Genomic DNA, 22,531 nt, shown 5'->3' with positions numbered 1-22,531 from the left:
CTCATAATCCAGCAAGGGGATGAGGTAGAACAGGATTAATACGCCCAACCGGTGAATGGCTGCAAGAATTGAAGGCTTTAATTAAAGCATGCAAGCCATATTCAGATGCACGATGCCACCTCCTGTTCGCCGATTATATTTCTCAACGCAGGCGAGCTTTTTCCAATATACAACACACTTAAAATCACCTAATGGGGGAAAAAGGTCGCAACTCTTGTAATCGTACGTTATAAGAAGTAAAACATGTAAAAGTAAATTCATCCAACCAATTATAAATGATTTAGGCCAAACATCAGGAGAAGAATGAGATATAGGAGTGGTAATTCATGCAGATTTGGAGGGTGAGAGGAGTGGTAACTCATGTTAAACAACACGCACTTTTTTTATGGAAAGTGAGGAGGTAAAGGCTGAAGACAGCTGCTGTAAGTGTGAAAACATGAGATTTACATGTAACTCTCGTGTTATTTTGGCCCTTAATAATGATTATATCTAGTCACAAGATTACAACAAACAAAGCACAAAACTTATCCTACTCTCTTCACAAAAGAGAAAGGGTTATAAAAAGGTCAGTAAAGGGAGCAAATTCAATTAGCATCTTTTTAGTTCACACTTGAACTGATCAGAGGTAACCTGGTTTCTGATGCAGAGATGAGTGGTGCATGAGATGGGTTAAATAGGTTTCTTACTGGCAATGGCATCCCATCCCCCAGTGTAATTTCAAGGCAAATAATGTGTAGGGTCCATCATGAGTATCCGAGTAGGAAAGTGGGGCCCCCTTGAGAGATAGAGAAGGAAGAACACTCTTTTCATTTTTAATTAATTTATTTTGGGTACTTGCTGGATGCTGCTTACTGCTTTCTTGAGCAAGCTGCCGTTTTTTTTTTATTTTTTTTATTTTTTATATTGAAGCCGGTAACGGCATTTTGGCATATGATTGTTTTTTGGTCTGTTCCTAATTAAGGCACCGGCCAAGCGAATCAGCATTTTATTTTTCTACAACCTTGTGAATATATATATATATATATTTGCTTGGATTGCCACCCCGGCCAACCCTTTAAAGGCCTGCGCCCCTCTATCTTCACCATAACTCTATCTTCCTCTTCCCTTGCACCCTTTTCCTTCTTATTTTGTCCCTCTTCTCCTTTCTTCCTTGTTCTCTTTTACAATCTGCACACGTATCAGAAGCAAGAATATATATAGTCTCTATTGTCTATATTTCTGTAACTTCTGTTCTTTCTTTGTTAAAAACTTCCTTCTCATCCATGTCTGAAGGGGGTAGCCACGATAACTTCCTTTGGGATAATGAGGTATGGGCGTTATCAAACTCGGATAACTCGGGAAGAAGTGATGAAAACCAACCTGCTAAGAAGTTTAGCGAATCCAATAACTCAAACTGTCCCACTCCGAGGGAAGCTGAGCCCGGCGTTGGGCCATCCTTGGGGAAGAGGAAGAGAAAAAATGGAAAGCAGCCTAGTGTTGAAGGGAATGATCAGGCTGCTGAAGGGAAAGGCAGTGCTGGAGCAGATCATGAGTTGCATATATGGACAGAACGAGAAAGGAGGAAGAAGATGAGAAGCATGTTTTCTAATCTCCAGTCTTTGCTTCCTCAACTTCCTCCCAAGGTAATTCATGCATCGATGTATGTTAAAATGTTTAATTTGATTAAACCATCAATTTTCTCCCTTGGACACTAGAGTCCTCTATTTCCCTCCTTTTTGGATAACCCTCTCTCTTCGAGTTTTGATCGGACAAAGTTGTAATCAGTTATGTTCTCAAAAGAAAGAAGGATATATCAAAAGGCACCTTTCGTGACATACTACTATATAAGCAGTTTGTTCGGCTTTTCAAGTTCAGTTCTTTCTGCGAAGCCAACAAACCAAAAAAAAAAAAAAATTGAAGAAGAAATTGATTATCTATTAACGAATTTTGGAAACATATAGGAAAATTCATGACTTGCTTCATCTCAAGTCATTTTTGTCACGGTTGTACAAGGAACCGAAGCTCACAGGATGGCTTTGCATGGATAGACGGCTTGAGAAACTAGCAGCCTCTGTTGAAAGGCACTAATCTGTACCTAGGAGTGCCATAAATCTCCTTGGATGCCTTCTCTCTCAGTCCATAAAATCAATATTGACGTTTATCCTCCTCTAGCGATTAAAAAATTACTAGAAATCAAAGAATTGTTCATCGTGTATATGATGTTTTTCTTGGGGTGGTAATTCTCACTGAATTTTTTTTCAGGCTGACAAGTCAACTATTGTTGATGAGGCAGTAAACTACATCAGGTCACTGCAACAAACACTTCAGCGGCTTCAGAAGCAAAAGCTAGAAATGATTCGTGGCCTGACAACGATCAATTATGACCCTTCTATGATTACACCACACAGATTAGCCATGGATTCGAGGGAGGCATTTTTAGCTGATCAGGGATCTTCGAGCCAACTGAGTTCCAACCCGAACCCACTCGGGGTTGCTCGATTTCCTACTAGTTTTCGAACATGGGCTACTCCAAACATGGTCCTCAATGTATGCGGTGACAAAGCACACATCAATATTTGCTGTCCCAAGAAGCTCGGACTTTTCAGTGCCATTTGCTACTTCTTGGAAAAGCATAAGCTAGAGGTTGTATCTGCTCATGTTTCATCTGACAATTATAGGAGCTTGTACATGATTCAAGCCCAAGTAAGTAATCTTCTCGATTGCCAACAAATGTCAGTCTTTATTTTATTCAATAGAACTTAATTCAACACTACCTCAGGAGAAGAATAAATAGTTACGCGAGAAATGTTTCTTGTCGAAATTAGGAATTAAGCTTGTGATCAGTGACCTGGATGGTGCACCATATAGGAGTACATCTTATAGAGGTAAAAGGAAGATGCTAGACCGTGTGTGTGTGTGTGTGTGGGCGTTTTGTTTTTCCCTTTAACCACAAATTCATGATCGAGTTCAAGAAACTTGTTCGATTACTCATTCAATTTTGAATTACTTACGATGATTGCCACTCCACAGGATAGTTAGCCGGCTGTGATTGTTGCATGCCACTGTCGCTGTGACGTAGTAGATGCAATTGCCATTTTGATTAATAATAATAATATCAAGATCAAGAAGAAACAAATATAGACATACTAAAATTTATGAAGAAGAAGGTGCTTAGCCTTTTATCCTCATTTTTTTCCAAAAAAAAAAAAAAAGAGTAAAATGACCACTGATTAAAAGTTCCATTCTTGCATCAACACAACAAGTACATAATCAAACGAGTTTCATTTCATAATCTAGCGAGTATCTTTTAGTCGATGGTTGCTGCAAATGTTGGTAGTCTTACCTTTCTTGATGCATGATAACATTTTTTAATTTTGGGAACATGATTTTGCGTTTCAGGCTCTGGATCATCAGTACCCGGAGGCGTTCTCATTTGATGATATTTTCCATTTAGCTACGGGGGAGATGATGATGTACATGTCTTCCTTGTAACAGCTCCAGCGCCAGCGCAAGTTCAAGCAATAAGATATGAGATCATGATTGATTAATTTCTTAGGCCGAAATGTTTATTTATTTATTTATTTATTTTGGGTGCTGTCTATCTCTGGAGGAAGAGCATAATTAGGATTTTAATGTTGAAGTCAGTCAGGTATATATCCTGATCAGCAAAAGTTGCAGCATATGATATATCTCACTCAGAATCCAAGTTGCACCACTACCTTTAATCTCTTTGAGCTTTTTTTTTTTTATTTTTCAGCGTTTCGTCTTCCATGTCATCTCTAATCTCTTGCATATGAATTTTGTTTCCATTTAACCATAATTAATTATGTGCTGCATTGAGTGCTTGAATTGGTAATAATAATCATGATGATGATAAAGAAGAAACTTCTTCATGATCAGCCACAAAAGTTTGTTCCAGATTGCAGCAAGCAAACATTATAGTACTGTAATGGCAAAAATATTTTTCTAGTGTGTTTAGCCCACCTGACCTGACCTGACCTTCAAGAAATGCATTTAAATCCGAGATAAGTTATCATACTTGCATGTCCATCAAATATCTCCTTTTTTTTTTTTTTTTGGCCGTTTAATTTCTTTTCTGATTGTACTACGGGTGAGTCGAGAGAAGCCGCAGGGGCCCAACGGTGGCATCAGTGATTGTTGGGCTCCAGTTTGGACTTTGTGTTCATTAATGGACCTTAGTACGAGAGCCCATCAGATCACTGCAAAGCCGGGGGTGGTTGAAATGTAATTCTGGCGACAGATTTCATGGTTCCATTTAAGCTTATAGTCTATTCATCAAACTTTTAGCAAGCGAAGTTTCTAATCAAATTAAAACAAACAAGAAGTGGAAAAAGTCTTTGCCAATATATCATTCTTCTTTTCCAACATCCAAAAATATTTTCGAAATCCTCCCCTGGACTATATATATTAGACTAAGGGGCCGAGTGCCAAATATTTTCATCGAAATGGCTTTGGCATGGGACAATTAAAAAAAGATTTTTTGGTCTTTAATTTAGATCCGATGGTATGGGAAAAAGAACATCAAAATCATGATTGGTATGGAAGCGAAGCGATGATGGGTACTTTGGTTGGAAAGCTTCTGTGGACCTTCCCATACGTACGTTGAGCACTTTTTCAGGGCCTTTAAATAAATCCACTCTCTAATAAGTCTCGAGCATTATTCTTCTTTTATTTAGCAATCGATTGCCCCTTTTGCACCGCTATATATATATATATAGGGCAAATTATCCAATTGGCCCTTGAACTCTTTGTTTAAGTAAAAATAAGTCCCTCATCTATTTTTTGCTGACTTTAAGCCCTCGAACTTGTAAAATTGGGTATCCGTGACCCTTTTAGCCAGTTTCTCCGGTTTTGCAACCGGAAGGGGAATTCACACGAATGGCAGTATGCTTTGAAAAATGGCATTTTTGTCAAAAGATTCAAAACTCACGCGACACTAGGGTTTCAGTACTCCCCTCTTTCGATCTCTTCCACACACAGTAGAACACGGTAGCTAATGCACAGTTGATTTGATTGGTCTCAATTCTCAGCCGACGACAGTGAACCAGTAAACGACACCGTTGCTTCTCCGTCTCTGGCCAGTCAATCCAATTTTAGCCAGTTGTGCCGTTGGGGAGCTCGGTCATTCCGATCGTCAACAAGCTCCAAGACATATTCGCGTAGCTCTCCAGTTAGTCTACAATTGAATTGCCGCAAGTGGCGGTCGTCGGAAGCCAGAGCAGTGGAAAATCGAATGTTCTGGAGGCACTAGTCAGAAGAGATTTCTTGCCCAGAGGTTCGGATATTTGTACTCGCCGACCTCTCATTCTTCAGCTCGTGCAGACTAGACGAAAACCTGATGGCACCAAGTGGGCCCTCCACTGGATCGACGACTCCGAGTCCTTCGCGGAACGCCTGGTGGCCTTCGCCTGCGTGGAGGGGATATTCTTCTCAGGGAGCTTTTGCGCCATATTCTGAGTGAAGAATTGGGGGCTGATGCCGGGCTTGACCTTCTCCAACGAGCTGATCTCGCGGGACGAGGGGCTTCACTGTGACTTCGCGTGCCTGCTGTATGGGCTGCTGAGGGCGAAGCTGAGCGAGGAGATTTTGATCTCAGAGATGGAGGGCTTCACTGTGACTTCGCCGAGGGAGGCCATGGCTGAAGCCATGGAGGACTTGGAGATGGTGTCCATGGGGGAGGAAACGAATGGGAGGGTGAGGGAGAGGTTGCAGGAGAGAGGAGAGGAGAGGGAGACGGCATCGGTGGAGAAGTCAATGAAGTAGAGGAGGAAGATGAGGTCGTCGTAGGTGTAGGAGTAGTCCATGAAAGGAAGAGAGAGGAGTTGTTCCTTTTTTGCTCAGAATATGCGGACAAAAATGCCCTTCTTAAAAGCATACTGCCATTCGTGTGAATTCCCCTTCCGGTTGCAAAACCGGAGAAACTGGCTAAAAGGGTCACGGATACCCAATTTTACAAGTTCGAGGGTTTAAAGTCAGCAAAAAATAGATGAGGGGCTTATTTTTACTTAAACAAAGAGTTCAAGGGCCAATTGGATAATTTGCCCATATATATATATATCCTCTGTGTGTGTGTGTGTGTGTGTGTAGGGAAATGCCGGATCAGACGTCCCTTTTTTCGTCCGTATTAATGGATCAATGCATTCAATATCGTATGCATCACGGTTCGTCTTTTTTTTTTTTTTTTTTTTTGAAACTTTTCAGCTCAATTGATTAAAAACTGTAGGCGTAGTAGATGTCTCTCTTTTTTTGGTGTAGCCGCATAGGTGTGAGGTGTTGAGATAGCTAATGAGGTGATGCCCCCAGCTCCCAGAAGAAGTTGCCAAAAATCACAGCTAATGAATGAATGAATCTGCAAGTGAAACAGTTAAAAAAGTTATTATGCTTTCGAAACAAGGCAACATTTTGATTGTGTGCCTTTCACATCACTCCTAAACATGTCAATGTCAAGGACTAATCCATGGGCCAGCCCATCATGTTCTTCTTCCAGTGCCCTTTTCGTTTTGTTTAAAGTTTGACAGCAAGCATCTTTTGACGATTTGAAAGAAATTTTCTGTGCAAGAAATTGCTTGCAGTTGCAGGCAGAACAAGGTATTCCACACAAGTATTCTTTTTGACAATTTGCTACTACTGCTCCCTTTAATTCTAAATCATAAAGTCAAACAATTGTTTATGCTAGCAGTGACTGAGGATGGGAATGGGTTGCTAAATTAACAAGCTCTGACTTCAAATTAATTGTTTGAATTGCATTTTTCTGAATTTTTTGTAAAAAAATTACTGTAGCAATTTAATATATATAGAATAAAAAGATGATTGAAAAATATGTTCACCGTAACAATTTTTCTTTAAAAAATTAGCAATCCAAACACACCGACCCGATTTCAATTATAACATTGACACAACTTACAAGCAAAGAGTTCAAGTCAAGTGGTTAATAATAATAATAATGACTGCACAATTCATCAACTGTTTGAGAAAACAAATTGAAATTGTGGCCCATTTTAGAATTAACGCCTGCGAGTAAAATGATCTTCAGTAGCAGTCAATAATAAATACTACTACTATTACTATAAAACAAGACTTCGTGCGATGCCAAGTGCAATAAGATCATTCATGCGCCAGGATTTGCTTGGACCAATTTTCCTTTTTTAACTTCTTTAAACATTTTCAGCCAAAAAAAAAAAAAAACTTACTTACAGAGGAAAGGAAAAAGTACACACAGAAGCAAAACACCTCCCCCACCGTGTACCCAACATAAAACTCTCTCTCTTTCTCACTCAATTTTTACTCGCTCGTCTCTATGTTCTTCTTCCTTTTTACTCGCTCGCTCGTCTCTATTTTTGGGGGCTTTTTTTTTTTTTTTTTGCTTTCCCAAAAAATACACTACTACTAGTACTAGAAAATACCGCTACTACTGGAAATTACACTCTACTACAGCTCCCCAAAAAAACGGAAAGAATGAGAAGGTTGAAATCATCCATCATGTGAGTCAAAACGCAACGACGTCGCTGCAACCAAAATCGTCCGAATTTCCAATTGAGACCTCCGGCCAAGAATCCCGTAGCAACTTCAACAGCATTTGCGCTTTTCTCTTCGCTCGATCCGTGCAATCGCTCTGGACCAGCAACAACAGCTGAGTCAACACCCCGGCGACCACCGCGTCCCGCTGTGCCTGATCGGAAGCCGAGCACAGCGACACTAATGCCCCGGCCGCGTACTCCGTGGCGCGGTCCGATATTTTTAGAATAATTTTCACCAGCAGCGGCACCGTCAGCGCGTGCGCCGAGAACGCCTCGCACCCCGACGGAATTCGGCAGAGCAGCTCCACCGTAGCCAGCGCTCTCTCGGCATCGCACTTCTCGAAGTCCGCCAGCCTGTCAACCAGCGCGTCCACCGCTCCGGCGGTCACCGCCCTCTGCCGGTGTTGCTTCACCAAGCACAGGGCGAACAGAGCCTTGACTCCGATCTTCGACGCCCTCGGATATGCCAAGGGATAGTTGAGGATTCCGATAACCCCCTCGAATATTCCCTCGGCATTGCTGACTTGAGAGCGGAGCTCCGGCGATCTGGTCCCGGCGACGGCCATCTCGATTACTGCGGCCGAGTTGACTCGGACGTCAACTGAAGAATGACTGAGCAGGGAGACGAGATACGAGACTCGGTCGGGATCGGAGGCGACGAGGGCGCACTGAGGCTCGGAGAGCTGGAATAAAGCCAAAAGCGCGAGCGCCTCGTGACTGAGGTCGGCGGAGTCGGAATGGAAAACGACGGAGAGGAGGAGCTCAGAGACGTTGTTGGCGGAAATCAAGGCGCGGTTCTTATCGGAGTCGCGGGCGAGCGCTCGGAGCCTCCTCAAAGCAGAGAGGCGGGAGGCGGGAAGGGCGGAAGCAGAGGAAGCCTGGTGGAGCAAGGAGCGAACGAGGGCGGGGTCGGCGGGCTGTTTAGGAGTGGGGATTCGCTCGATGCCGAAGGAGCGGTTGGCGACGCACCAGTCCTGGATGAGGCGGCGGAGGGTGTGGTTGGGGATGAGAGTGAAGTCGGTGAGTGGGGCACGGGTAACAGGGCAGGTAGTGTTGCCGGTGGCGACCCAAGACTCGATGCTGGCACGATCGTAGGTTTGGCCAGTACAAACAGTGACAGGGTCCCGCATCAGCTCCAGAGAAATGGGACATCGAAAGTAGTAAGGGATCTGAACTCCCACGTCCAATGGCTCTAAGCTTCCCCGCATTCCTTCTGTTCCTCCTGTTCCTACTTTGTCCTTGTCTTTGTCTTTGTGGAGTATCTCTCGTATAAATATTTTGTCAATTTTATGTATGTGGATTGTGGACAGCGATGCAGGAAAGAATGAGGAGGAAGGCAAGAAATAAAGCCGGGGGGGTCACTGCAAATTCTCTTTAGGGAATGTTAATGTTACCATGACTTAAAGATAATGCTGTGAGGAGGGGCTAGGGCCGCAGGGGAGGGGGCGGGCGGGCAAGGAAATGAGGGCCAGCTTCTTTGCACTTGCTTCTTTCTTCTTGGGGCGGTGGGGAGGGAAGGAGCACAGCAGGAGGGTGCTCTCTGCTCTCTCTCTCTCTCTCTCTCTCTGGTCTCTGCTATGGGTTTGTTTGTGTCTCTTGTTGTGCCTGTGTTTTTGTGGGTTTTATTCTGACTAAGGTGGCAGGCAGCCTGCAGCCCCACACGTGTGGTTTATTTTTATTCTTTTTTTGATTTTACCGCTGCTGGCCTGGTAGTGGTAGTAGTATGATGCTAATAATGCTGGTACTGCTGCTCGGTTTTTTTTTTGTTTGGGTTAATACTCTACTGCTACTACTTAATAATGCTACTGACTTGACTGGATTGCTCCAGGTTAACTAACCAACAAGGGCAGGGGAAGGACTAGGGAGGGGTGAGGGGTTTGATCAGGGTTGAGTTGATGGGGATGGTTGCGGTTTGGGCCTTTGGGGGTTTGGCTGGTCAAAGAGACAGCGAAGACCCAGTGGGGCCATGAATTATGCTCATATCTAGCTCCTGTTTACATCCGTTGGCTTCTCAATGGTCCAATCGTGCTCCTTAACCGCCTGGTATTGATTTGATTCTAGGGTCCCCTATCCCCTGTGCTTCTAGGCTTTCAACTTCTTCCTTCTTTTACTTTAATTCCCTTTTTTTTTTTTCTTTTTCAGTTTGTATCATTCTTTTGCTATCTTAGACCTTGCTTGATAATTCAATTCAGTACTTAAATTTAATGAATTTAAATTTTAGTATATTCAGACCATTTGATAACGAAAAATTAAATATCTGAATTAATTAAATAGCACTGAATTTCTTAGGTAAAATTTGCTTTTAAAATTAAGTAATAAGTTATTCACTTATCACTGAATGTGATATGCACTCAAATATATTAGATTTAATACTCAATAATTTAATAACTTAATGAATTCATATTTTAGATTTCAAGTTTCAATTTTTAGATTTCAATTTTATCAAATGCACCCTTAGTTGAGTTGTAAATCCAATATATAGGGGGCTTACATGAGTAATATAACTTGAAATATGCCATCAGATTCCGTATAGAATTTTGTATTATGAAGATACAGTGCAGGTTTTTAGATTTTTTGCAAATTGGCCTTGCACATTGTGATATTCTTGTTTCCTTTTATTCTTTGTTCTTTTCCTGTCTCTCTTTCTCTTAGTGATAAGTCTTAAATAAAATGATTTCTTAGTTAATTTCATAATTGCTAAGATGTTGTGTTTGACTCTTAAATCCTCTCTTCTACTCCCTTCTTCTTCGTAAAGCTTGGAATCTCTTTTTAAATTAAAAAAAAAAAAGAAAATACGGTATATTAGTCAATATTCACCGCTAGGAATATTATATTATCTCCTTTTTTTTGAGTGTTTTTTTTTTTTTGGGCAAGAGGAGAGCAATAAAATGTAGTTGACGAGGCATTAGTGGTCCTAATAACTCCTTAACCCTGGAAGTTTGGTGGTGAGACCAACAACTCATTCCCAGCAACTGCACCCTCCCCAACCAAACAAGTACTGCTACTGCTACTATTATAAGTTTACTGTAAAGAGAAAAATTGTCTGATGGAAGTAGGAATGGGTGGCCAAAATTGTTGTATGCGTACGTACGTCAAAGGAATAATATGGCAGCAGCAAGCAGCAGCAGCTTTCTCTTCTCTTCACTTCTCTCCTGTGTTCAGAAGAAAAAAGAGTAAAAGCAAGTAATACAGTCTAGTACTACTACTACTTAAAAATATGTTTCCCGACTCAGCAGTCAGCACTGAGCCAGACTGCCGCTGCTGCTGCTGCTGCTTTGTTGCTATGCAATTTGTGGATTGGTGGCTGGAGGCTGGAGGTGTGTGTCTGGAGTCTGGACGCTGGAAGTGTGTGTGGGGGTGTGGTCAAAGGTCAAAGGTCAAAGGTCAAAGATAAAGCAGAGGAATGTGCGGATGCTGGGTTGTCTCTCCAAACCTCTTTATTCCAAAACTGAAAACTCCCTCCTCCTCCTCCTTTCCAAAAATATTTTTCTACCTGTACTGTATCTGTATGTGCATCTTTGCTGGCTTTCATTAGTCGTCCTCTTTAATCTAATGGATAACACCAAGACCAATCAGGGACCCCCCCCCCCCCCCCGACACACACCACAACCCCCACGGAGGCCGTGGAGGAGATGGGGGTGGGATTTTCTGGACTAAAATATTGGGGCCCATGCAAGAAACGATGTTGATTAAATGGGTCCTACTACAGGCACACGTTCCCCAAGCCCCACAGAGCCCTCCTTTGGATCTCATTTTTGCATCACTCAACAAAGAATCTATTTTATCCTTCACATGTTTTGCTGTAAAATATAAGGTAAGAGTAAGTGAGCAAGACATTTGTTTGGTCCACGGGGCCCAAGAGGAAGAGGACCCTGCCTGCTTTGTCTGTAGTCAACCGGGCAATTTTGCCGGTACAGCTTCAAACCCCGTCGCCCCCCCGGTCAGTCCCCACCCCTTGGCCTTTGCAATTTGCATCAGCATCGCTTCCCCCATGCACGTGTTCCCAGTTAAGTATGCCCCCCTCTTTTCACCTCACCTTTTGACTGCTTAAAAGGTTTTTCCAATTGACCTAACTCACAAGGTAAATAACCCCATGCCTCCACACTACCCAGCTGGTTCTGCTTCTGCAGCTCTGCTCTGAACGGCTGGAAATGGGGCACGGACGGTCATGAGCAGTTTACGGTCAAGATTTAGTCAAAAAAATTTATACGATTCAGATTTCGTCTTGTATCTCAATGTTAACAACATATGTGGGATTCATAAAATTTTGTTCTAAAATTACACACCGTTAAAGTAAATTATACCATGTGTAAACAAAGTTATGCGCCGTGCAAAATGTACGTAACTGTCAGGATCCTACCCGTGGTCCCTGAACTGCTTGCTTGACCGAGTACGGAATTCCTCTTCAGAATTTTTTTATTATGGTAAGTAGCAGTAGTTTTATTTTATTTTTAGTGAAATGAGATTACATACTGGAGCAGTATATATTTTTAATCATTAACATTTCGAAATCTATTACTCATCCTATCTCATCTCTTTATTTATATATATATTTTTTTAAAATATTTTTCTACCCTTAAAATTTTAGACACTTTCGTGGGTTTTCAACATTACATGCAATACAAATAAATTCTTTGGAGGGGGTGTTGTATTATGCATTATGTTTTTTATAGCTTAAATTTATAGCATTTGGTTTTTTTTTCTTTTACTGCATTATGTGGTGACGTGCTATATCTAATGAATTTCCAAGGAATTAAATAATGCGAAGCACACGGGACTTGCTGCTCCTCAACTCTCTGAACGTACTTGCCAATGAAATGTTAGCCATGTGATGATGCTTATAAGATCAAAGTTTCGTTTGCCATTTTTTAATCATATTGTAATCTGGAAAACATGCTCAGTCTTTTATGCGCTAAGCATATATCTTTTTGACGAGGAGTGGTTAAATTCTGAGTGTCGCAGACACTTGTACAGTTCAACTTGAACCTTTGCTCATTAAGTGTATATTTCTTATGCAAGTTAATATAATCAATTATCGTTTTCAGAAAAAAAAAAAAATTTGGAAAACATGCATTTGATAAAAGTAGTTAAACCCCTCCCCCACCTCCCCGCTTCTCGTTGTGTTTTTACTCTTTACAGCTCTTAATTATGAAACACAGAGAAAAGGAGTTGTTAGACAAAGTCGAGATGCTAACCATCATTGCCAGTAGTATCTTTTGCTCCAATGTAAAATGTGTTTGTGAACAAATAGAGAATTAAGCATCAAGAAAGCCGTCATATTGGAGTATGTACACTGAGGTTGCAGCTTAATTATAAAATCTCAAAAAACTTGCTTCTATTTTCATACAATTTTTCATTAAGAAGAAGAAGAAGAAGAAGACGACGCTTAGAGTAATTTGTAGAACAACTCTTTATCGTATTAATTGTCTGCTAACTCAGAGAATTAAACAAGCCATGGGTTCCGCGACTGCTATATTAGCTCGTTTTTATTCACATCACTATGGCTTCAAATTGCTAATGGGGCGGCATCTTCCACAAAAACCTTTTGTTTCCCACAATTAATAAGGAATTTTCTTTTCTTTTCTGACGATTCCTCTCAAATATACAACGCAGATTAACCACTTTTGATAGGTCAAATATATATATATATATATAAATAAAGTGGCTAAAAAGGCAGGAATGTTCCGTCGGAGCAGTAAATTATCAATCTAAATTTTTGACGTGGCTCCCAACAACATATATAGATGTCCCAGGATTAGCATAGCACCTCTCTGCTCTATCTGCCTTTAAAAGTTAAAACAAGACAAGACGACCAGATACCATGCACTTCACTTCTACACTTTTTCACTGCAACTTTTCCCTCCATCTTTCTTAATCACGTACTATCTACCATTTTTGTTGTTGGGCCTGCAGGTAAATTCTATATACTACACTACTGATTCATGATGAATGTTGTTGAAATGATCATGAATGAATCGCTGCATGATCAAACAAATTCAGAAGGATTTACTATTCTGTTGTTTTGCATCTTAAAGCTTCCTTTTTTGGTAAAAAGATGTGCTCCTGCTGCTGCTGCTGCTAATGTCACTTCTTAGTATCATCACTACCATGTCATGCTTGCTTGAGCGATCCCACTTTTCCTATCAAAAAAAGGTTCATCAGCCGCTTTTCGGAACATTTCGAGCATCATGCAAAGCCTCTTTTAAAACAAACCCCATCAAGCCAGCGAAATCAGAGAAGCTGATTGGAGATGGAAAAGAAAAAAAAAAAAGATAGTACTTACTAGATACTTGTTGAGTTTGGGAAAAAAGAAATGGACGATTAGCTAGGAAACCATTGATTAATTTTGCAGACAGTCCCTTTTCTATCACCGTCCAGTACTTTTGATAGTGTATTAAATACAGGACGTAGTTGCTATATGTATATCCGATCCGGCTATGGATACTTGTGTTCTCTGGCTTTTCATATACTATATACTAATTACTTTTGCAGGGTAAAAAGAATTCTTAAGAGTTCCAGCGATTTTTTCAACTGATATTGCGATATAGTATATCAGAGTGTAAAGAAGGCAAATGCTAGTTGGCTTTGTGACTTGGGGGGTGTGTGGTTTTTAAGCTTCTTCTTTTGTGGTCCAATAAGGTCATAATTGAGTCCACTTTCGACGTGGGAAGTCGTGACATGCAACTCTGATGTCCAACCCTTAATTGTGTGATATATAAACTAGTATATGTACAAAATATAAAAAAAAAAAAAAAAAATAGTACTATGTCTATATCCCCGTCTTAGTCCATTGTATAAATTTGTGACGTCCCAAATTCGAAAAAACAAAGCAATAATACTATTACATGCAATCTCTCCAATGCTGTGCTCTAGAGTAGCCTCACGACGTTTCCTAAAGTACCAATGCTTTTGATTCAATTTCAAGAAAAGTTGCTTTAAATTTAATTGATTTCTTTAATTTGAAGAAGGTTCTACTTCTGGTTCTGGGGGTGTTGTTTGGTGGTCCTTACTTTCTTGGTTACGCGCAGCATTTCAAGCCTCACAAATTTATGTTAGTTTTCCTTGTATATACGTGCCATATAAGTAGTACTTACTGTTTCTATAATATCCCAAACAATTTCTCGAGATATTATTATATGCCTCCGAACAATTTTTTTTTTTTTTTTTTGGTCGACACAAGGGTGTCCGGGTCAATCCTTACGGGGCCCGACTAATCGCCTGCAGCCCGGACCCGGCGCCCCAACCCTATAGATGATGATAACGCTATAGATGATGATGATGTCAGTAGGATTAAGAAGATGTTTTAGGCCCTTTTCCTTCTTCTTTCTTTAAACATCTAAGTTCCACTAAAAATCACGAGTGATTTTTTTTTTTTAAAAATTTTTTACTAAAACTTTTGAAGCACAAATGAATGCTTTTAGCACACTAATTAAGTAGGGCCTCAAGTGTGAATTATTAAATTAGAAGACTGTCTCTAAGGCAAGGGAGGAAAAAAAAACCACCTTCCGTCTGCTTTCGTGTCTCCAAAAGCAGAATAACAAATGTGTGTGAAGATTGCACACAAGTGAAGCAGGTCTCGTCCTGACCCACCAGATATAATCAGAATCTAACGTATAATAAATAAACATCTTATTTCTCTGTGGAGCTCTAGATCACTGCAATTTAGGTGATTTTGTTACGTCATTGTGCGTAATGATTAAGGATATATGCGTCGCGTGAACCATTCAAATCGGTTTAGCAACTGGCAATTAGCAATGAAGTTGTTGTTGACTCAATAGCCACTTCCAGGCAAAAAATCAGCAAATGCGCCATAATCAAATAAGAATTGCAATATTATATTTTTAGTGGTATAAGATTATAGAAGTTAACAATAGTGACAGTAATACAAATAAATTTTTATAACTCATATTAAACTATAAAATGGTGAAAATTACGTCTTAATATCATTACAAATTGACTGATATAAAGCGTGGGAGACGAGATTTGAATCCAAAACTTACACCCTTAATTCTAAACGCTAGCTAGACTACGCTTTCATCCAATATTAAGCGGACAGATTGGTTTGGGACTTGAACTGAAGGGATCCGTGACAAAGTGATCAGCGATGCCAAAATGGATAAAATTAGGACAAGAAAGAAGAATATTCCATCTTTGAACCCTTTTTCTATTTTTAATTCCATTTTTTTTTCAACTTAATAGCGTCCTTTACCTAGAAAATATTCTCCCCGCCGGTTTCTTCCTACCAACCTACAAAGTGAAGAGTCTGACTCTGACTTGCTTAATATCTTAATCAATGAGCTCAGTTACTTAATTAAAAAGGTTAAGCCAATGGGCGAGCAGATTTACAAAGGTTATCTTAAAATAATAATTTGCCTCGAGCTACCTAATCTAAGAAACTGACGGTGTCTTGAGCCTTGCGCATGATTCCAGTTAACTATATTGACTTTCGGTATTAGAGTTCAGGTATGAAGATGATTGACATCAGTCTTAAGTTAATTATAGCTAAATATCGATAGCATACTCTCTCTGCCACCCCATTTTATGTTTTGGGCACAAGGTGGGAACCAACAGCAAATTTAGCGGTTAAGACGCAAACTCAAAATGGGATTGGGCTGTTTTAACTGGAATGGTCTCAATCAAGAATACGGGCCCAATGTTGGCCCAGACTGTTGAGTTTCACCAATATCCAGCCAAATTACGGTTTTCACGTTTCCTTCAGAGAGCGGACCTCCCATTCTATCGGCCCAAATTTCAAATCCGGCTCGATTCAGGCAGCAGATTGTTCGTTCAGACATTTTTCTTTCTCATTCCTCAGCCTTTCAAACTGGACCTTGACGGCAACAGGATCCAAAATGCATCTTCCAATTTCTGTTGCTCTCAGTGTGTTTTCAGTCGTATTTCAAAGTGAACATGGTAATTTTTCACCATACATATGGTTTCTTATTTTGCATAATCATTTGCGTGCCTTTGGTCGGAAATGAACTATGATCATCTCTAGCTTCCTGGCTTTTTGATAGATGATACACACGTAGAGGCTGTCCTAAGTGGTATTGAAACTCATAATACCCATCTTCACATTGAAACCTAGCAGAATACTTCTACCACAAACATTGAAATATTTCTGCAACAAAAGGTAGACAAGGGAAAGATTTTGCCAAAGTTAATTGGATTATTCCCAACAAGCTGGAACTACTTCTGAACAAATCAGTCAACCAAAAAAAAATTATACACATGGTTTTCTGAATCATTGTGGAAAGGCGAACTCGCGAAGCCACTAAAACACTACATCCAATTCCTGAATTCTGCAAACCTCTCAAGAAGCAGCCATCCAAATTAACAAGCATACACCAACCTCTTTGCTAGCCAAGCGCAAGGGACGAGCTTAAGAGAGATAACTCTGCTAATGTTAACTTCTTGTCAAGAATCACATGGTATCAACAATTCAACACGGGCTGTCAGTCAGTTAGATGTCTTTATTACCCATGGTTAGCCCGAAAAGATACCAAGTGCAAGCTGGGATTTCACGGTTAAAATGACAAAAGGATGGCCACAAGAGATACCCCAATCGACCAGTGGACTTGAATTGGTCTTGTCTCTAGAATTGCAAAGTTGGTTCCGTTTCTAATTGTTGCACTGGGTGTAGCACCAGCTTCAGGTACATCACATGAGCCAAAAGTCACGTTCTCCTGCACACGGTGAGAATAGGCATTCAAAGTCCACAAAAGTTCCTGCCTTTTACAATGTCAAAATTGCAATGGAAGAAGGAAATTTCAATATCTTGGCACTTGGGTAAACCTTGCAAGATGAGATATCTGGACACCCACACATCAATTGACCGTTAGCAGTGTCAACAGCTTGAGGTGCACCCCCTCCATCACTTCTCTACAATGTCCTCAGCATAAGAATATTAGACAGAACTCAAGCATGTTTGTCAAGAGGTTTCTTTGTGAATTGATTTATAAATGCTATTCATTAATAACCTGGTACCTTATAAAAATCAACAGCAATGAAATTGGGCCACCTTTTGCCAGCTGCTGCATAACAGGTATTCATCATGCTAATCAGTGGGGCAGAATTGTGCTTGCAGGCTTGGGTAAGATCTGGTGTATCTGGAAAATAGTTCATTAGCACCAATGATCTTGTTGTTGTGTTCATGGCAGGTGATTCTGCACGGTTGGGACATAATCCAGGCTTCATCCCACCATTACCATCTGCACATATACAGCACTAAATTGGACATTCAAAATTTTCCAAGTACACCGTATTAAAACACTAGGCATGTTTAACAAATCACCCACAACCTGAGATGAACTGATTTTAGTACATACATTGGTTTTCTACCAAGTATCTCCACTCATAAGCAATGTCTTCTGAAGATTCTTTAGAAGATTTGGACGTGAAAACTACCAAACGCTGATTATGCTGGATCATATCATCAACTGTTGGCCACTCCCCACCAGTTTTTGGCATTTGTGAAACTGGAAACCAGTATTTTCTCAGACCAGCCGCATCAAATACTTTAGTTAGACCCTTAGGAGATGTAACATAGTCCTCAATTATGATGGTGACAATTTCAGATGGATTTGCTTCCAGAAACAATTGAATCTCCTTCAAGACATTAATGGCTGGTTGCTGCGAATAAGATTTTTATAGGTTAGAGTCAACTTATATAGTAATCCATGTAAACAGTGATGTGATAAACTATGGTTCCAGGAGAAAGTAACTTGGAAAAGAGAATTCTTTCAGGTGTCTCTATACAAGTTTTATATAGAACAGCCTTGAAGGAAGGATACATCAAAAGATATATCAGATTTGGCTTCTCTGAAGGGACATTTACGAGAAAGGATTGGAAGTAACACACTAAGAAAGAAAGACTGTCAAAACCTCCAAATTTTTATAAAAGCAATTGGTTTAAGAGATGATTTTATCATGACAAGTCACGATGTAGCATATGTACTTACAAAGGCGGTGAAATTGTAGCATTTGCCTCCAAAGGAGTGGCACAACCAAATGTCATTCTCGAAGTCATACATATCAAGCATCAGTCCCCGAACACCATTCTGCCAGAGAGAGAAGAACAAAAGAAAAAAGGAAACAGGCTTAAACTACAGTTACTGGAATTTATCAATGGATAGGCAGAAAATCTACATGAACAAAGCACCTAATTGACCAGAAATAAAGAGTGTAGGTTTGATGACTGTATATCAACTGTATGTATACTTAATGTAGTATAGAAATTTATTGTATAAAAGATGTAAGCTGGTCGTCCCTCATAGGTTGCTAATCAGTTGTTGTTTAAGAAATCTTCTAAATGCACCAAAAACTTGGCATTCATGTTCGGTTACTTACAGAAACACCTGAGGGTCAACTAAAATCTTAGTAGTCAACTCGTGAGTTTTGTTTGGTATAATATGGGGAATTCTCTTAAGCAATTAGTTGAAGATGCTTGGCTTTTCAAATTTGCTGCAGTAAAAAACATTTCATGTTTTCCTAAGGAACAGAATTGATTCTTTTATGGTATGCAGGCCAAATATATAAAGAAAACATACCTCACACGCCAAAACACCCCGCAACAAGTCTATGAATATCCAAACACATGAACAACTCCAAAAGCATACAAGCAACAAGAATCAACGAGGGGACGTTATGGCTAACATATTATATTATGCTTATGCAGTGTATATGGAAGCCATGTTCAATCCGCAACTAACAACTACCTTGACAAAGCATAAGAGCACAAAGACAATTAGATTGAGACTATTAGGACTAGTTTGGTTCTGCTTGGAACAGGTGAGTTAGAAAATTATCTTTTGAATTAGATTCACATCCTGCAGAAGTTTTGATACTAGTTAGTACTATATAATTTTATCAACTGTTTGCATCGGCCTTGGGGCATAACAATATATAAAGTGAGAAATAGCGGCCTCATAAAGTAGCTTTAACGATACTTTGTCAACTTAGTTATGCCAAAGCTTAATTAATTCTTTAATCAAGTAAATGTCACACAAGTTTTGTATACTAATATTTGTCACATTCAATGACTTTCCGCTAACCCAAATTGCCACACCACCAAACCAGACCTAGCATTAAGTAATAAGAAAGACATACTACTAATTGCATATGAATCCTCATAATTCTCCATTAAACAACAGAGACACATATATAATCGTTTCTGCAGCTCTACATATAATATATGCCGTGTGCGTTCGTTCGGCAGTGCATGTGTTTCAGTGTTTGTGAGAGACAAGAGGAGGAGGAGGCAATAAAATTACGTTGAGCTGGCTAGTAATAGAGTCCTGCTGATTGGTGGGGGATAGAATAACAGCTCCGGTGGAGGATTTCTCCCCCAATCTAGCAAAGGCGTTGTGCGTGGTTAGCCACGAATACCGATTAAACGGCAGTCCTTTCACCTGCATTTAATTTTCGCGAAGGACACATTTGAATAGCAGTATGTCACCACATTTAACCAAAAAAAAACACATACATAAATAGAGAATTGAGAGCCAATCCATACCTTTGAAAAAGGATTAATAGGTTGAATCCGAGTGCAGCGAGGCCGACCTTGGCCTTCAGCGAGACAAGTCTCGCAATGTAGACCTGCATCGTCGCAGTTCTTGGAAAGAAGGCATGTTTCCCCTACCTAAACTTGCAACAGAGTAACAACATTTACGCCTACTGTCTTCGCATTTTTTAAACACCGGTAAGAACACAAATCAAGCAGCGGACGAGTCCTGAAAATAGGGGAAAAAAAGAAGAGTAGTAAAAAGAAGCAGAGTGCTGACCTTGAGCGCCGTACAAGAGTTGCTGAATACTACTAGAAGAGTGGCGAAGAACAGAAACGGAGCCGCCACACAGAAATTCATCGTCAGCTCGAGTTTCTGCAAAACAAACGTGCGCCTGCAGTTATATCATATGTAGTTCATATTCAAGATTTCCAAAGAAAAAAAATACCAAAAAAATACAAAAAAAAAAAACGACGAAAGGATGCTCTGTACTTTTATTGCTGATTACTAAACGGAGTAACCAAAAGCGAAAGGAACTAGTGAATAGTGGCAGTATTTATGAAAAATGAAAAACCATTTGAATATCAGAGTCTGTAGACTGTAATACCTCTAGATTGAATGCATAATAATAATAATAATAGTATGATAGATGGATGGAATTGAGAGATGATGATGAGATTGGGTTGGGGGGGAGTTGTGAGTTAGGAGAGAGGTAGGATATCATAGAAGGAGAAATCAATCCTACAAAATGCTACTGCAATATATTTATGCATAGAAATGCCATCACACGTAAGTTGTGGAGTCCAAGTTACTATCAGTTATGCCGTTGTTGCTGCTGCTGCAGAAGATTGTGGTGTGTGTGGAGGCGACGGCCGCTCTCTGTCTTTCTTTCCCCCTCTGTCACGTTCTGTACCATTAATAGCTGGTGGTATGCTTCGCTTGTTTGTTACTAATGGAAATTGGTTTGTTTGTTAGTTTTCTCCGAGAAAAAAAGAAAAAGAAAAAGAAAATGGAAAACGTCATCGGCATATATTACTACTATTATTTACCAAAAAAGTAATAATAATAATGATAATAAAGGAGAAATCTTCCACAATCGTTTTTCACGTGCTTCTCTTCGATGCAATTGATCGCATCACGTCTAAAATGGCGAAGTCGTTAGCCTCCAATCCTCGAGCCAAACGGGAAAATTTTTTTTAAAAAAAAAATTACTAAAAGGACGAAACGTAAAGTATTGTGTATTGATGAGTTAGTTGAATAGACCAAAAAAAAAATGCATATTCTGTGGAATCTGTCTTTCTCCGCTTCAATAAATTTATTTCTTTATAAACTAAGAGAGATCCAACAAATATGAATTATCCAATTTTTGCACGACTCAATGCCGTTTGTCTTAGAATGGAACGTTGACTCTTGCTTGCAATCAAAGGTTGGTTGTGTATTAAGTGGTTGGTTGGTTGGGAAACCTTTTGGAGCAAGCAGCAGCTCTAGAGAGCTTTTTATGACCTGCGCGTCAAATCCCTCAATATAGGCTAATTCCTTCATTTATTACTCCAAAAAAAAAAAAATGGTTCAAGTATTGATCTGACAAGGAGAAGGCATTGAACTATGCCCAGCTATAAATTTTTTTATAAAAATTTAGTTGGTTCCCAGCTCGGAAGTCCCAGCAATTTATAAAAAATAAAAAAAAAAAGAGTTTTTAAGCCCGGCAGACATATAGTTCAATACCTTCTTCCTATCGATCAATACTTGCAAAGTTTTTTTTTTTGCAATAAACGAAGGAATTTGCCCTCAATTTACCAATTTACAACGACTACTGCTATTATGTCCTCTTTAAGATCCTCATAATGCATCTACCATTTTTAAATCAGACGAGATCCTCGGTCTACTTTTCTGTCTAATACAAAATTATATAGTTTCACTTACTAATACTGCTAGTGTGGCACATAACAAAATTTCAAACGTTTGGTTGCCTTATGCTTCTTCTTCTTGTTCTTCTTCTTCTTTTTTTTTATTTTCCCAATTTACACAATTTAGTTACAATTTCCAAAACACTATTGCTACTGTTACAATTCCCAAAATCTATTGCTACGGTTTTCTGCCCAGAAGACGAAGGAAGTTCTTCAACAAAACAATTCTTTTTCTTCCTGGTGTAAGTGAAAACAAACAATTTTGAGAACCTTATTATTAAGCAAGAGACTTGAGCGTCAAGAAGTTTTGCGACTTCTTTTGTCGATGGTAAAAAAAAAATAATAATGTTTATCTATACAATTGCTTCTTGTCCCTTAAATATTTTTCTTTTTATTGTTTATAATAAGTGTTTGAACAAATGCTCATATTCAATCTGACTTTGTCAAACTAGTTGCTATATTATGAACTATAAACTGGGATTTGATAATATATCAATTGTCTTTATTTTGTCTTGAGATTGAACATTTCTTTATAAGTATGTTCAGAAAACCAGCGTACAATTTTGTCGGAAGTTATAATGCATGGTTTTTATTAACAGTGGTA

General features: G+C 39.6%; 3 protein-coding genes across 3 annotated transcripts; 1 reads left to right on the top strand and 2 right to left on the bottom strand.

The window, feature by feature from the left end:
- Positions 1 to 1,027: 1,027 nt before the first annotated feature.
- LOC140004550 (transcription factor bHLH95-like) lies at positions 1,028 to 3,697 on the top strand. Its single transcript, XM_072079483.1, has 3 exons — positions 1,028 to 1,622; positions 2,242 to 2,682; positions 3,379 to 3,697. Exons 1-3 carry the CDS (start codon positions 1,263 to 1,265, stop codon positions 3,469 to 3,471), a joined length of 894 nt encoding a protein of 297 aa, XP_071935584.1. The 5' UTR covers positions 1,028 to 1,262; the 3' UTR covers positions 3,472 to 3,697.
- Positions 3,698 to 7,121: 3,424 nt separating this feature from the next.
- Positions 7,122 to 9,146, bottom strand: LOC140036777 (U-box domain-containing protein 26-like). The gene has a single exon (XM_072079475.1). It carries the CDS (start codon positions 8,723 to 8,725, stop codon positions 7,487 to 7,489), a length of 1,239 nt encoding a protein of 412 aa, XP_071935576.1. The 5' UTR covers positions 8,726 to 9,146; the 3' UTR covers positions 7,122 to 7,486.
- A 7,520-nt stretch (positions 9,147 to 16,666) lies between these two features.
- On the bottom strand, positions 16,667 to 20,968 carry LOC140036775 (PI-PLC X domain-containing protein At5g67130-like). The gene is made up of 9 exons (XM_072079474.1): positions 20,628 to 20,968; positions 20,300 to 20,395; positions 20,032 to 20,157; positions 19,790 to 19,927; positions 18,479 to 18,577; positions 17,846 to 18,149; positions 17,505 to 17,728; positions 17,313 to 17,399; positions 16,667 to 17,203 (listed from the first exon to the last, which is right to left on the bottom strand). The coding sequence occupies exons 1-9, from the start codon at positions 20,742 to 20,744 to the stop codon at positions 17,045 to 17,047; spliced, it is 1,350 nt and encodes a 449-aa protein (XP_071935575.1). The 5' UTR covers positions 20,745 to 20,968; the 3' UTR covers positions 16,667 to 17,044.
- Positions 20,969 to 22,531: the final 1,563 nt, after the last annotated feature.

This window comes from Coffea arabica, chromosome 2e (assembly GCF_036785885.1).
Source record: "Coffea arabica cultivar ET-39 chromosome 2e, Coffea Arabica ET-39 HiFi, whole genome shotgun sequence".
NCBI classification, from domain to species: Eukaryota; Viridiplantae; Streptophyta; class Magnoliopsida; order Gentianales; family Rubiaceae; genus Coffea; species Coffea arabica.
Note: the sequence above shows the minus strand (reverse complement) of the source record. Positions and strands in the feature narration are given on the sequence as shown.